The sequence below is a fragment of the Copadichromis virginalis genome, linkage group LG3 (genome assembly GCF_057382275.1).
Source record: "Copadichromis virginalis isolate Kocher_CV1m ecotype Utaka linkage group LG3, C_Virginalis_male_GT1.1, whole genome shotgun sequence".
Classification (NCBI taxonomy): domain Eukaryota; kingdom Metazoa; phylum Chordata; class Actinopteri; order Cichliformes; family Cichlidae; genus Copadichromis; species Copadichromis virginalis.
The window spans coordinates 10,966,474-10,983,038 of record NC_140620.1 but is presented as its reverse complement, the minus strand read 5'-3'; the positions used below and the strand labels follow the sequence as shown (position 1 = coordinate 10,983,038).

Sequence of the window (16,565 nt, the reverse complement as noted above, 5' to 3'; positions counted from 1 at the left end):
TGTTTTGGTGCTAAATAAGTAAAATTGAATTGTGGGTTCCCTCCGGGTACTCCGGCTTCCTCCCACCGTCCAAAGACATGCAGCTTGTGGGGATAGGTTAATTGATTAATCCAAATTGTCACTAGGTGTGAATGTGCGAGTGAATGTGAGTGTGAATGGTTGTCTGTCCCTATGTGTTAGCCCTGCGACAGACTGGCGACCTGTCCAGGGTGTACCCCGCCTTTCGCCCTATGACAGCTGGGATAGGCTCCAGCGCCCCCCGCGACCCTGAAAAGGATAAGCGGAAGCGAATGGATGGATGGATGGATGGATGGATGGATGAATTGAATTGAATTGAACTGAATTCATGGCTGTTACAGTTTTCAAACAGTAGAAGTAGAAACAGGACATAAACAATACAATGTTTTGTTGTCATTAGAGGTTGTTGTCAGATGAAACAGAACTATGGATCCTAATAAACTGCACAAAGACAAAGCCTGTGCAGTGACGTCCACAGAAGGACAGAGTCTAAAGTGTTGAAAGAGACGCTGCAAATCAAATCAAGAGACTAGAGCCTGTCAGGAAAACTAGTGAGTGGACCTCTGATTAAAGACTTTCTACCAAACTACAACTGCAGCTGAACAAATGAGCTGTTGGTGGAACTTTACACTTTGAAATATTGAAAGATTCAAAGGATGAGACAGCTCAGCACAGCATGTTATTAACTTCACACATGAAGTGGTTCAGTCCAGTCAGACTTCAGTTTTGCAGCCACCGTCCACATCCTGCTTCTTTGACTGGTCGTCACGGTAACTCTGGACTTTCCTCCAACGAATCCTGAAGTCTGTCAGTCCTTCTGACAGCATGAGGCCTGACAGCTGGACAAAATGTGCAGATGATGAAAAACATGAAGCATAGTTTGAACTTGTGTCAAGTTTGTGTTGGTGACTGAACTGCTGACCTGCTGTGAAACCTGCTGCTGGATCTCTGTGCTGTGCATGTCTGCCTCTGACTGAAGCTTCATTTTCACCACTGTTTGCTTTGTCACTGCTAAAAATGAACCACATATAACAACACAAACATTAGTGTTTTACATGATGACAGGATCTTACAGTGTTTGCATTCTGGACCTCACCTGTGAAACAGAAAAAATAGATTCTAGCACCACAGTTGCCATCATTCAATTTCCCTGACATTAAATTCAAATTTCCACAGTATTCAACTGAACCGTAGTTATTAGGCTCAGAAGGCATCCAGTTAGTGAATGTGGAGGTTGTGTTGTCAGACCAGAAGGCCCAGGGATCCCTGTAGAGGCCAATCCACACATACTGAACCCCTGATCCATTCAAAGTGAGCGTGATGTTGGATTTCTCCTCTTTGGTTCTTATACTGGTCAGGTCTGTGTGGTATGTCCTGCAGTACGACTGAGCCGCTGACCAGGAGCGGCTCTCCTTCACTAAGATGTAACTTGTACTGCTGGCTGTAAAAGATTCAACAAAGGATTCATTTTGAGACACACATTATGAATCTTATAAAATTGTAGGACAACTATGCCAACAAGTCATTTTCCTACCATTGTAACACAGGAAAGGGTAAGAATCTCCACAGGGTCTATCATCCATCTGTGTTTGTCCCTGAAGAGCCACACAGTATTCCTTTGCATATGCACAGTTTGGTTGGCCGTTAGCCCAGATCAGAAATTCATGTGTACTGCCAACATAAAAAAGTTTTCCCTCCATGGACCACTTCCAGCTGTAACGATCATCATAGAGCCCTATCCAAGCCCAAGTATTGATCCTTGGTGAAATTGAGAAAAGCAGTTGGTTGATGTTGCTGTTGTAGATGGTGACCAAGTCAGTGAAGTGTTCTCTGCAGTAGCTCTGAGCTTCGGTCCAGGTCTTCAGCTGGTTCACAAAGTGGTATTCTCTGGAGTGGGGAGGAAGAGTGGAAAGTCCTCCTGAAAAAAATTTAAATGTTTTATTGTGGAAAATGGAAAATGTTAGAAGAATCATTGGAAAAAGACTTAAAAATTTAGCCCCTTTAAATAGTTATACTGTTTGCAACCTAACCAGAGGAAAGAAAAAACAATGTATAAATGCTTTATTTAGTACTTCCATAGATTTTTTTCAAGTATTTTACTTTTACTAATTACATTTTAATGGATTTCTGTTCTTTCATTTGTATGATGTTTGGTTTATTACATTTCTTGGTTCAAACCATTTGTCTAGTGTGGGTCTCTGTCAGTCGTGTACTTCCTGTTTTATTTTGACATTTCTGCTCTATGCTCAGCCTCTGTTCCCCATCTCATCTCTAATTAATGCCAGCTGAGTTTCCCTTCTGTCTCCCATTTCCTGATTACCAAGTCACGTATTTTAGTCCTCTGTCATCCCCTGCTTGTTGTTGTGTCATCCCTCATGCTGTGTGCTTCCCTGCGTGCCTCTCCATGAGTTTAGTTCATATTATCTCAGTATCATTTTTATATTGTTTTTCCTTTGAGGCAGCAATAAAGCTGCTTTTGAGTTTACGCTTTCGCCTCCGTGAAGTCTGCTTCTGGGTCCAATCTTTTCTTATTGTTCCAATACCTGGTTGGTTAACATTCACATCTAAAACAATAACAATGAGAAACTTGATGTAGTCCAGTTATTGCAACAAAAGTGAAACTAAACAGCAAAAAATTAAACAGGACACTGTGCTCCGATACACTAATCCAGGCTCTTGAGTCTCTAACTTGGTGAACAGATACTCCTGATGAGGAGGTGTGTGAAGTATTAGTTGTAACCAATGACAAGCCACTTGTTCACAGTCACTCATGGATCAATCCCATGACCCTCAATTGGCGAGCATATCTGAACCAAGCAGGACATAGTGTGTACCATTTCTAGAATTCTGTGATGCAGAAATGGAAGTTCAGCATCGTGGAAGAGGGGTGAGGATGCGGGGGGACAAAACAGGGAAAGAGGGAGAAGACGCCAAATACATTAGGCAGATTCCTAATAAAATTAGGGCAACATTTGTTGACCATGTTGTCAATCACAGCCTCACAATGGATGAGGCTGGTCAGAGGGCGCAACCAAATGTTGGAAGAACCACTGTGAATTCAATCATTCAAACATTTCATAGGGAGAACGGGTATGTATAGTATGGGACAGTAATCCAACATCTCATAATATCTCATGTTTAGTGTGTATTACTGTAATTTTACTGTAATCTGCACCACAAAGGATCGAACAGCAGCCTTGCAGAGGTGGAAGACGGCCCCCTTTTACCCCGCAGCAAGAGGAAGCCATTTGTGCAATGGTGATTGCAAACAATGCAATAAAGTTGAAAGAAATTCAAAGAGGATAGAGGATAATGGTGTATTTGGCAATACTGCATCTGTGTCAATTGCAACAATGGACAGAGTTCTCAAGAAAAAAGAAATGTGCATGAAACAATTGTACAAAGTGCCATTTGAACGGAAAAGTTAAAGAGTGAAGGAGATCAGTCACCAGTATGTACAGGTAAAACATGTCTTCTATGTATACTCTAATGTTCAACACTGTAAACTGTTTTACTTTGTGTAGTTTTATGCCTAGCAATAGACTAGCAATTCTGTACATATATTCACAGAACATACAAAACATACACAGGAAAGGTTGTTACATTTCTCTCTCTCTCTCTCTCTCTCTCTCTCTCTCTCTCTCTCTCTCTCTCTAAAATGTGTAAAAGTAGCTGGAAGCCAGGGAACCACTGCACACATTCATATATGTTGATGAGGTGGGTTTCAACCTGGCCAAAGGCAGAAGTCGTGGAAAAAATCACATTGGACGAAGAGCAACCACTGATGTCCCAGACCGGTGCGGTGGGAATGTTACAATGTATGCAGCCATCTCAGACAATGGCATCCTCACCGATGTTCCCCTTTTTGGTCCATACAATACACAGCATCTCCTGACTTTTTTAGACACTCTTTACAGGGACATACAGGGAGTGCAGAATTATTAGGCAAATGAGTATTTCGTCCACATCATCCTCTTCATGCATGTTGTCTTACTCCAAGCTGTATAGGCTCGAAAGCCTACTACCAATTAAGCATATTAGGTGATGTGCATCTCTGTAATGAGAAGGGGTGTGGTCTAATGACATCAACACCCTATATCAGGTGTGCATAATTATTAGGCAACGTCCTTTCCTTTGGCAAAATGGGTCAAAAGAAGGACTTGACAGGCACAGAAAAGTCAAAAATAGTGAGATATCTTGCAGAGGGATGCAGCAGTCTCAAAATTGCAAAGCTTCTGAAGTATGATCATCGAACAATCAAGTGTTTCATTCAAAATAGTCAACAGGGTCGCAAGAAGCGTGTGGAAAAACCAAGGCGCAAAATAACTGCCCATGAACTGAGAAAAGTCAAGCGTGCAGCTGCCAAGATGCCACTTGCCACCAGTTTGGCCATATTTCAGAGCTGCAACATCACTGGAGTGCCCAAAAGCACAAGGTGTGCAATACTCAGAGACATGGCCAAGGTAAGAAAGGCTGAAAGACGACCACCACTGAACAAGACACACAAGCTGAAACGTCAAGACTGGGCCAAGAAATATCTCAAGACTGATTTTTCTAAGGTTTTATGGACTGATGAAATGAGAGTGAGTCTTGATGGGCCAGATGGATGGGCCCGTGGCTGGATTGGTAAAGGGCAGAGAGCTCCAGTCCGACTCAGACACCAGCAAGGTGGAGGTGGAGTACTGGTTTGGGCTGGTATCATCAAAGATGAGCTTGTGGGGCCTTTTCGGGTTGAGGATGGAGTCAAGCTCAACTCCCAGTCCTACTGCCAGTTCCTGGAAGACACCTTCTTCAAGCAGTGGTACAGAAAGAAGTCTGCATCCTTCAAGAAAAACATGATTTTCATGCAGGACAATGCTCCATCACACGCGTCAAGTACTCCACAGCGTGGCTGGCAAGAAAGGGTATGAAAGAAGAAAAACTAATGACATGGCCTCCTTGTTCACCTGATCTGAACCCCATTGAGAACCTGTGGTCCATCATCAAATGTGAGATTTACAAGGAGGGAAAACAGTACACCTCTCTGAACAGTGTCTGGGAGGCTGTGGTTGCTGCTGCACGCAATGTTGATGGTGAACAGATCAAAACACTGACAGAATCCATGGATGGCAGGCTTTTGAGTGTCCTTGCAAAGAAAGGTGGCTATATTGGTCGCTGATTTGTTTTTGTTTTGTTTTTGAATGTCAGAAATGTATATTTGTGAATGTGGAGATGTTATATTGGTTTCACTGGTAAAAATAAATAATTGAAATGGGTATATATTTGTTTTTTGTTAAGTTGCCTAATAATTATGCACAGTAATAGTCACCTGCACACACAGATATCCCCCTAAAATAGGTAAAACTAAAACCAAACTAAAAACTACTTCCAAAAACATTCAGCTTTGATATTAATGAGTGTGGCGGGGGCGTGGCCCCGGGCGCAGCTGCAGGGGAGGAGTGGAGCGGAAGGCTCAACAGGGCGGCGCTGCGAGGCCGGTAAGAACAGCTGATGGTGTTTATGTACTGATGATGGTCTCCCTCCGCTGTGTTTATAGTGAGACGGGGAGGAGCGGCGAGGAAGATCAGCTGGGCTCGTGAGCTGTCAGGCTGTGCGACTGAGTCAGCTGTCAAAACAAACCAATAAATAAATGTGGAAATTGGCAGTACATACCTGCGTGTGCGTATATTTGTGCCTGGTGTATTCCACAAGTGGTGCCGAAACCCAGGAAAGTGCCGGTGGGGAAATGTCCGACCCACAGGCCGCGCCACCCGCCCAGCCCCTGCAATACTTGGCGCAGATGCTGGCGGAGATGGCGGCAATGAGCCGGGATCAGGCGGCCGACCAGCGTGCCCACCTGGCCGCGCTGCGGGAGCAAACGGACCGACAGACACAAGTTCTGGAGCGGCTGGTCGGGGCCGCTGCCACGCCGAAGCCCTCGCCACTGTCGGTGACGGTGCCCCGGATGGGGGACGGGGACGACCCACAGATTTCTTTGGAGACCTTCCGTGCCACGGCGGAGGCTTGCCAATGGCCGCGGGAGGAGTGGGCTCCGCGGCTGCTCCCCCTGCTGTCTGGGGAGGCACAAACAGCGGCACTGAGTCTGCCTCCGGCGTCAAGGAGCAGCTTCCCGGATGTGAGCCGGGCGGTGGTGGACAGGCTGGGGCTCACCGCCGAAGACCATCGCCGGCGGTTCCGAGCCTGTCGGCTGGCTACATTGAGTCGTTTGGCACACAACACATTTACAATGCCCCAGAAGGAATGTGTCTTTGCAAAGAATTCCATGAAGCTAAGAGCTTGTGATTTTAAGGGGGCTCGTCCGGGCTCGGCTGGCTACAATGGACCGACCATTCGCCTGGGCCCGACAGCTGCGCGAGGCGGCGGTGCGCTGGCTGCAGCCGGGAACATCGGAGGGCGAGACGAAGCTGGTGGACAAGGTGGTGCTGGAGCAGTTCACGGAAGGATTACCAGCGGAGACGGCGAGATGGGTCCGGTGCCACCGGCCCGCAAGCTTGGAGGTGGCGGTGACGCTGGCGGAGGACCACCTTGCCGCTGGAGCAGGGGAGTCCGTGGACGCCGGACGGAGGCCGACCAAACAGGCCCCAGTGCCGGCCCCGAGGCGCCGTGTGCCGGCACCAGAGCAGGCAGAGCGGCTGCCGGCGCTGAGCCCCACCAACCCTTTCGCGGCGATGGTGCCGTCCCGGGGAACCGAGCCGAGTGGAGCCGCCCCCGAGCCACGGAGGGCAGCACAAACGCCGGGGCCGGAGTGTTGGAAGTGTGGGCAGCTGGGACACCTGAGGAGGGATTGTCCGCTTATGGAAGTGGGGCAGGTGTTCCGCGTTGCTGGCGCCCCAGCACCCTCCCCCGGTCCAGGAGGGACATACAGTATTCCAGTAAGGACTCGAGGGGGTATACGCCGAGCGTTGGTGGACACGGGCTGCACACAGACCCTCGTGCACCAAGGCTTGGTTCGCCCCGGGGCATTATTGGAGGCAGAATGGGTGGAGGTGAGGTGTGTTCATGGTGATGTGCACCGGTACCCCATAGTGCCGCTGCTGCTGAAATACAAGGGCCATACACATAGGGTAACGGCGGCGGTTAGCCCGCGCCTGTCGCACCCCCTGATTCTGGGTACCAATTGGCCGGGGTTTCATCAGCTACTGGGGCAGTACGCGGGGGTGCGATCACGACCGGAAGCGGGGTGTAGCGTGTGCGCGGCATTCAGCGGTGACGCGGGGTCGTCCGACACCGACTCCGGGGGGAGGAGCCGGCGGGTCCCTCACGGGACGTCCCGCCGGCCCCGGAAGTGTCCCCCATGGGTGATTTCCCACTGGAGCAGTCTCGTGACGGCACCCTACGCTCAGCCTTTGACCAAGTGATGGCTATTGATGGTCACGTGGTGCGCCCTGAGGCCGCGCAGACCTACCCGCGTTTCGTCTTATTAAATGACCGATTATATCGAGTGAGTCGTGACACTCAGACAGAGGAAACACACACCCAGTTGTTGGTGCCGCAGGGCCGCCGGGAAACACTTTTCCAGGCGGCCCACTATAACCCCATGGCAGGGCATATGGGCTACGAGAAAACTCTGGAGCGAATAACGGCCCGATTTTATTGGCCAGGCATCCGAGCGGATGTGCGCCGCTGGTGCGCGTCCTGCCCGGACTGCCAACTTGTTAACCAGCCGGCCATACCGAAAGCGCCTCTGCGCCCTCTCCCCCTCATTGAGGTCCCGTTTGAGCGCATCGGCATGGACCTCATCGGGCCGTTTCACCGGAGTGCACGCGGTTACCGCTTTGTGTTAGTCCTGGTGGATTACACAACGCAGTACCCGGAAGCAGTTCCGCTGCGCACCATCTCTGCAAAGAGTGTGGCGCAGGCACTGTTTCAGGTCATCTCCCGAGTCGGAATTCCGAAAGAGATACTGACTGACCAGGGCACATCGTTTATGTCTCGTACACTGCGGGAACTGTATGAATTACTGGGCATTAAATCTATTCGGACCAGCGTCTACCACCCTCAGACTGACGGGCTGGTGGAGCGGCTGAATAAGACCTTAAAGTCCATGATTCGGAAGTTCATTAACGAGGATGAACGCAATTGGGATCACTGGCTAGACCCTCTGTTATTCGCAGTGCGGGAGGTGCCCCAGGCCTCCACGGGATTTTCTCCCTTTGAGCTGCTGTTCGGCAGGAGGCCACGTGGGGTGCTCGACCTGATTAAAGAAAGCTGGGAGGACGGTCCGAGCCCCGCCAAAAATGAGATTCAGTACGTGTTGGACCTGAGAGCAAAACTCCACACTTTGGGGAGGTTGTCACGGGAGAATTTGCTCCAGGCTCAGCAGCGTCAGCAACGCCTGTATGACAGAGGGGCTAGGCTCAGGCAATTTTCACCGGGAGATAAAGTGCTTGTGTTACTCCCTTCTTCCAGCTCGAAGTTGCTCGCCAAGTGGCAAGGTCCCTTTGTGGTCACACGGCGAGTCGGGGACGTGGACTATGAGGTCGCTCGGTCGGACAGGGGAGGAGCCACGCAGATTTATCACCTCAATCTCCTCAAACAGTGGCGAGAGGTCAAAACCGCTTCTCTGGTGAGCTTGGTGAAGGAGAGAGATGAGTTGGGGCCTGAGGTGCCAAATTCCATCATCCCCGCCTCCCTCCCTTGTGATGACCATCTCACACAGGCCCAGAGAGCGGATGTTGTCGCGTTGCAACAGCGTTTTGCGGACGTGTTCTCCCCCCTGCCCGGCCGGACGTCCCTCATCGAGCACCATTTCGTGACGCAGCCCGGCGTGACGGTGCGTTCACGGCCCTACAGGCTCCCGGAGCATAAGCGAAAAATCGTGCAGAGGGAATTGGCGGAAATGCTGAGGATGGGAGTAATAGAAGAGTCGCACAGCGCCTGGTGTAGCCCCATCGTTCTGGTGGCGAAGAAGGATGGGTCTATACGGTTCTGTGTCGACTATCGCAGGGTGAACGAAGTGTCACGCTTTGATGCCTACCCCATGCCCCGGGTCGACGAGCTCCTGGACCGGTTAGGCACGGCCCGCTTTTTCACGACACTGGACTTAACCAAGGGCTATTGGCAGATTCCCTTGTCTGCCGAGGCCAGGGAGAAAACGGCCTTCTCCACTCCGTACGGTTTGTACCACTTCGTGACACTCCCGTTCGGCCTGTTCGGGGCCCCGGCCACTTTCCAGCGTCTCATGGACCGGGTATTGCGTCCGCACGCGGCGTATGCTGCCGCCTACCTGGATGACGTGATCATCCACAGCAACACCTGGGCGGAGCATGTGCTGCGGGTGGCCGCGGTCCTGGAGTCCCTGAGGGGGGCGGAGGGAGGTGCAGTATCTGGGGTACCACCTGGGGGGCGGGCAGGTGCGTCCACAGGTGGAGAAGACGGCGGCTATCGCATCCTGCCCGCGCCCCAGGACGAAAAAGGAGGTGAGACGGTTCTTGGGGTTGGCGGGTTACTATCGTCGCTTCGTGCCGGGGTTTGCGCAGCTAACCAGCCCCCTGACCGATCTCACTCGAAAGGGTGCCCCAGATCTGGTCCAGTGGACGGGGCCGTGCCAGGCGGCGTTTGTGCGAGTGAAAAACGCTCTCTGTGGGGAGCCGCTGCTTCACACTCCTAACTTTTCCCTCCCTTTTGTTCTGCAGACTGACGCCTCGGACAGAGGGCTGGGAGCCGTTTTGTCCCAGCAGGTGAGGGGGGCTGACCGCCCTGTCCTATACATCAGCCGGAAGCTAGCGGAGCGCGAGCGCCGGTACAGCACCGTGGAGAAGGAGTGCCTGGTCATCTGGTGGGCAGTCGGCTCCCTGCGCTATTACCTCCTGGGACGCTCATTCACCCTCTGTTCGGACCACGCCCCGCTGCAGTGGCTCCACCGCATGAAGGATGCCAACGCCCGGATCACCCGGTGGTATCTGGCATTGCAGCCCTTTAAGTTCAAGGTGATCCATAGGCCGGGGGCACAGATGGCGGTGGCCGATTTCCTCTCTCGCTCGCGAGGGGGGGAGTTGGCTCGGCCGGACGGCTCCCCGGCCTCGAACGGGCGGTGGGGGTATGTGGCGGGGGTGTGGCCCTGGGCGCAGCTGCAGGGGAGGAGTGGAGCGGAAGGCTCAACAGGGCGGCGCTGCGAGGCCGGTAAGAACAGCTGATGGTGTTTATGTACTGATGATGGTCTCCCTCCGCTGTGTTTATAGTGAGACGGGGAGGAGCGGCGAGGAAGATCAGCTGGGCTCGTGAGCTGTCAGGCTGTGCGACTGAGTCAGCTGTCAAAACAAACCAATAAATAAATGTGGAAATTGGCAGTACATACCTGCGTGTGCGTATATTTGTGCCTGGTGTATTCCACAATGAGTTTTGTGGGTTCATTGAGAACATGGTTGTTGTTCAATAATAAAATTATTCCTCAAAAATACAACTTGCCTAATAATTCTGCACTCCCTGTAGTCCCTGAGAATGAGAGGGGTGGAGGCCAACTCAACAAGTACATTGTTGTGTGGGATAATGTCCAATTTCACCAGCCACATCTAGTCAGACATTGGTTTGCAGTGCATGACATAATGCTGGTTTAACATCTCCCTCCCTGCTCCCCGTTTCTTAATCCAATAGAGGAGTTTTTCTCTGCCTGGAGGTGGAAGGTTTATGACCGACATTCACATTCATAAATGGCCCTGCTAGCAGCCATGGATGCAGCATGAGACGACATCACAGAGTCATGCAGAGGGTGGATTCGCCACCCCGGGAGATACTTTCCTCGTTGCATTGCAAGGGATGATATCTGTTTTAATGTAGATGAAATTATGTGGCCAGACAAAAAGGAACGTCTGGATGTGCCAGAATGATTTGCGTATATTCAGTTACAATATGTACTGTTATATTGTTCACATTTGTGCACAGCTCTACCAAAAGGGTGTTTTTTATGATTATTCTAAATAAGTGACTGTAGAGTATTTTTCTTTTGCACAATGTTGTAGAATTACAAACAGCCTACACAGTAAAAATGTGAAACATGCGTATTCACTGTCTTAAACTCACTTACTCCACTAACTACAGGAATATCTAACTGTACTGTGAATTTTACTGTAATTAGCTGTACAAAAAGTTTACATTTCTGTCTTGAGCATTTTCAGGTGATGACCTTTTTGCATTGGAAAACACTGAGAGAATACTGTGAACTGTCATAATGAAAAAATGACAAAGCCATTTGACTATCTTTTTCATAAAGATTTCAAAACTTATCATTTTGAAGACACTGGCAGTTTTGTTGACATGAATACTTGCTTTTGAGGAATGGATTAAAGATTTTGAGCAAGTGACCTGTTTTTACAGGTTATCCACTGGGTTTTGCAGTTTGCACCAATTGTTTTGAGAAATACACTAACTGCTGTGCAAATGTTAATAGTTATGTGAGAAAAGCACCAAACCAACTGAGAAAAACTGTAATCAGGACCAGAGATGGGCAGTAACGCGTTACGATTGCTTTTTTCGAGTAACGAGTAAAGTAAGGGATTACTATTGCAAAAACGTAATTAGATTACTGTTACTTTCCCGTAAGCACGCTGCGTTACTGCGTTGCTAAAACCGTGATTTTCTTGTGAAAGTGTCTCATGACAATGACGTAAGCGAGTGCAACGTTCGTGACAGCAGCTATGTGTAGATCAACAATGGATAATATATCGAGTGCGGGAGTGAGTATGAGCGTGCAGCGTTTAAAGCGTGGAAGTACTGACCTTACTTTGAGTTTGATTCCATAAAACGCAGTGTTGGGTAAGTTACTTAAATTTGTAACTTAGTTACATTACTAGTTACTTCTATCAAAAGTAACTCAGTTACTTCAAGTTACTCGTTACTTTCAAAGTAACTAGTTTCTAGGGAAAGTAACTTTGTTTTTACTCAGAATTCTCTTGTTAATGTGTTTCTTCCATAACTTTACCAGTCTTCTAGCTTGCTTACTTGCCACAAGTGCACTGTGCCACCTACCAATAAAAAGAAAAAAATGATGTGCATATTTCCACGAGAGAAATCCCATGCCTGGACCGTTGTTGACTGCTGCCATGATTCTAGCCTACGTCAAAGCGTCATGTGCGCTTTTTACATCCAACACAAAAACTGCAGTCGTGGTGCTTTCGATTGTACTCAGAACTCGGAAATTCTGCCTTCTGAATAGGAAGATGTAGGCAACACCAGACTGCAACACTGATAAAAAGTGACAAAAACATTAGCACCCGCTGTTCACTGCGTGGGAAGAAAACTTCTTTTTACAGTGAAAAAAACCCCGTAACTTCCGAGCAAGCACCGAGCGCGCTACCACATAATGTGAAATTCAGAGAAACTCGCGGATTCTTCAACTGAACGCTGCGGCACACCTGCACCCGGGCACACCTCCGCCTAGGCCACTCCTACTATACAAGTGAAAATAGAGCAAAAGGACCGCTAGTCTTTGATTTTATTTATTTTCTGCTATGTTTCACTTGCGTTTACTTGAAAGACTGAGTGTAAACACAAAAAATATTTAATTCTATGTGCTGGAATGTGCAGAAAATAGGTTTAAATGTTAAACAAAGTTCTTCCAGTCAGTGAATGTTGCATATAATTTAATTTTTGCTTGATGCATAAAGTTAAAAGATTAAAACTAATAAAACAAGTTTTAAAAAGAGACTTTTTCATTTGATTACATTTTGTATGATGGATTATGCAGAAAAAGTAGAATTGGGCTGAAGGATCTTTTGCTTTATCACCTATTCAGGGTGTAAATCATCTTTTTAAAAAGTAACTAAGTTATTAATTACTTTTGAAAATAAGTAATCGGTAAAGTAACAATGATTACTTTTTGGGGGAAGTAATCAGTAATTAGTTACTGATTACTTTTTTCAAGTAACTTGACCAACACTGATCATGTTTAGATGGAAGCTAGCGAGCCAACGCCCTACTAACTTATAACTCCGTTAAATGTCATAAATTCTGTTTTCATGGATGCCTGGATGTTAAACTTAATTGTTACACCTGGTATAGCAGCAACGCTGATAAATTATTACAGATGAAAAAATTTAGACAGTTTTTCAACTTTCAGTGATGCTGCAGTGATCGTTTGACTTAGGAACCCGCAGCAGAGTTTGGGCCCAGATGCGGCTAATGATGTCAGAACCCCCCATCCCCCCAAAATTGGCATGAACTCAGCAGTCAGCAGCTAACACATGGGGAAGGGTCTGAGTCAAGGACATGTGAAAGAACCTGGTCAAGACTTTTTTTTTTGTTCTTTTTTCTTTTTTTAAGGGGAATGAATCACTTAAGGGATTTCCAAGGGGTTGTATGTTGAATGTATCCTGCTCGGTTCAGTTCTGTTTTTAGGCGATTGCTTGATTTCTCCCATTTCAGGCAGTTTTTTGTCTTCAACAACTTTTGCCTCTGTTCAGTCTCCACTACTCTCCTCTTTTCCATCTGACAACCCTGGTTTTTCATTTTGGTCCTGTTCCTGTATTATATCAATAACTGCTTTTATAAGTTCAATATGTCTGTGAAGGTTCTCAGTCATCCATGTCATCGTAGTCTAAGGACCTTGGAAAGAAAAGCGTCTGGACTTCTTTAAGTAGCTTGAACACGTTTCACCTCTCATCCGAGAAGTTTCTTCAGTTCTAGGGTCAAGTGGTGGAGAGTCCCAGATTTAAACCCCGTGGGAGTGTCCCCCCAAAGAGGGACAAAAGGACCCCTTGACAATCCTCTACCTAATCACAGGAGCCAAGGCATGAAAACGGGTGTGGGAAGCGCATCTGTAACCGGAAGCTCGCCGGTTCGATCCCCGGGATCTGTGTTGGTCGTTGTGTCCTTGGGCAAGACACTTTACCCTACCGCCTACTGGTGTTGGCCAGAGGAGCCGATGGCGCGATATGGCAGCCTCACTTCTGTCAGTCTGCCCCAGGGCAGCTGTGGCTACAACTTGCCTCCACCAGTGTGTGAATGTGAGAATGAATGAATAGTGGCATTGCAAAGCGCTTTGGGTGCCTTGAAAAGCACTATATAAATCCAATCCATTATTATTATTATGTGATTTCCTTAGGTCCACCATTTGACCCTAGAACTGAAGAAGCTTGTCGGATGAGAGGTGAAACATCTTCAAGCAACTTAAAGAAGCTCAAGTTCATTCCAAGCTCCTTAGACTACGATGACCTGGATGACTGAGAACCTTCATATTGAACTTATAAAAGTAGTTAGTTGAGTCTTTTTAAGCCTTTAAAGCTGGTCCCAGAAATCAAAGACCCCAGAAATCAAAACCTTTCAAAGATGACAACCAGACAATAGAAATAAATAAGTCAAACACATCATTAAGTTGATCAGAAACTAATCCAAATAAAAGAAAATGTTAGATGAACTTAAACAATTTAATTTAGCAGCACTGTCTTTTTAAATTAAGTTTACATACCTAACTTATTTAGTACCAGTACCAATTTATGTATCTTCATTCTCTGAAGCATATCAGCCAGTTCTTTCCCTTTACAGTCATAGTCCCTATATTTAAAATCCTTACTCTTACACACCACACTGCCTTTACCTCTCTCTATTTACACATATTTCCCTGTCCTCCTCCTTTGTCTAAGCCCAGCAGTTTGTAATGGCGCTGCTATTAGCAAGTGTTAACTCAGGGCACATCCAGTATGGAAATTCAATTCTTATCCACATTTGATTTGGCAGTGATTTGACGTCAGGTGTCGATAATGATGCAACTCTCAGCATTTTGTCTGGGCTTGGGACAAACTATAGGTTTACGCTGGCTTGTTGTTAATAACAGTAATAATAAGAATGAGGAGGAAAAGAAGTGAAGAGAAAAAATATTTATTCCCAAAGCTGTAGAATTGCCACGAATCAACAGCCAAAGCTTAAAAATCTATTTGGTTCAATAGATATCATTATAAATAACAACAAAACAACAAAATATTAACAAAGGAAGATAATTTTACATTAATGCAGGTGTTGTGGTAGGAGGAGATAAAGATTTTCTGACTGTTCTTGTGGTTGATGTGTTAATAAAAAAAAAACTGTACATGTAATCTGATTACCCAAATGACATCAGTCTGCCTCTGTGTGTTTATAGGCTACATTTCAAATGTTTAAGATATTAATATTACTGACCTGAGAGCAGCAGGATGAGCAGTAAACAGGTTTCTTCCATTCTTCTGTTTAATAGATACTCATCATGATTATTATTGTACTGTAATTATTATCAAGTGTTTATCATTTAAGGTTTCTCTTCTCCAGTCTAATAAGTATATAGTTTATATGCATATCCAAAATAATTCTATTCAATGATTTTTAAATATTTCAAAACTATCATGTCTTAAAAACGGTTTAAATCATCATTTCTAAGTTTTAGAATAATGGATATAATATAAACATATCCAAGAATATAACTTTAGGATTAATGATGCATATCTTACCTGACAGCTTATCTTCTCCTCTGTTGACTGAAGCTGACTTTTAAGAAGGTCTTTGTTTGTTCTTTTCATATATTTTACTGTCAAATGAGGAAAGCAGAAGGGAGTGACCTCTCTGTAGAAACACACTTTTATCTAAACTATTATTGTATGTTCTGAGCTCTGACCACTTTATTGATTATCCCCTTAGCTTCTCTAATTGGAGATCTTACGAAAAATTGTTAAACATGAAAATGTTTCAATTTAATGCTTCAAACTGAATACTGTATATGTAAATGTTTGATATCTTCAAGTGGGCCTATCTGTAATTTTCAGAAAGGTAACACGTGGACATGCAGGTATGTTCTATAAAACCTTTGAGGCAACAAGTTTTCTGTACAGTCTATACAGTCATCAAATGTTTTTGCAGTGGCACCAAAGTGTTACACTTTTATTTAACATGTTTCAAGGCATTTTATAATGCTCATGTTTCAAAGACGTTTATTGACAATAAAACAACTACATGCAGCTGGAAGTGGTGTCACTCCCAAAACTAAATATTATGGTATTTTTGGCCATGTGACCATACCTGTGCTTTTTTAAAACCAGGAATTCTGTAAATGACGTACCTCAGTGATTAAAGAAACATACGCAAGGTTACGCTAAAATGATTCTGCTTCACCAACATGCAAACCATTAGGAAAATCAAGCTGTTAAATATGAAAAAAAGCAAATATGCTCAGACGTCATTCTCGGAACAGACATAGTTGTTAGGAGGAACAAGTGGGGAAGGATTATGGAGTCTGTGTCTCCATGATTCAGTTTGTTAGTGAACCTAAGGGATGGGAATGCTTAGGCCTCTAAATCCTAACCAGTCGCTGGCTTTAGACAGGAAACAACATCTGTAAAACCTGAAAAACTGAAAGCAGCGACTCTGTGCTTTTCAGTAAGATTTGGGTGAACCATATACTTATTTTGATTTTGAATTTTTCATCTTTAAACTATGAAAGGGGGAATGTACTGACATCATTGATAGTCACCTGCTAGTCTCGTTCTGTCCTATCATTAATTTTATGGAAACATGCAAGTAAGAAAAGTCATAGAACATTTGAAGCTGTTGCTTTGTTTCCTGTTTTGGTGCATTAATGGCCTGATCAT

At 46.2% G+C, this 16,565-nt stretch overlaps 1 protein-coding gene across 1 annotated transcript; it reads right to left on the bottom strand.

The window, feature by feature from the left end:
• Nucleotides 1–304: 304 nt before the first annotated feature.
• Nucleotides 305–15,167, bottom strand: LOC146712737 (putative C-type lectin domain family 20 member A). Its single transcript, XM_085452186.1, has 5 exons — nt 15,127–15,167; nt 1,553–1,936; nt 1,115–1,459; nt 941–1,029; nt 305–857 (listed from the first exon to the last, which is right to left on the bottom strand). Exons 1-5 carry the CDS (start codon nt 15,164–15,166, stop codon nt 732–734), a joined length of 984 nt encoding a protein of 327 aa, XP_085308312.1. The 5' UTR covers nt 15,167; the 3' UTR covers nt 305–731.
• Between the last annotated feature and the right edge of the window lie 1,398 nt (nt 15,168–16,565).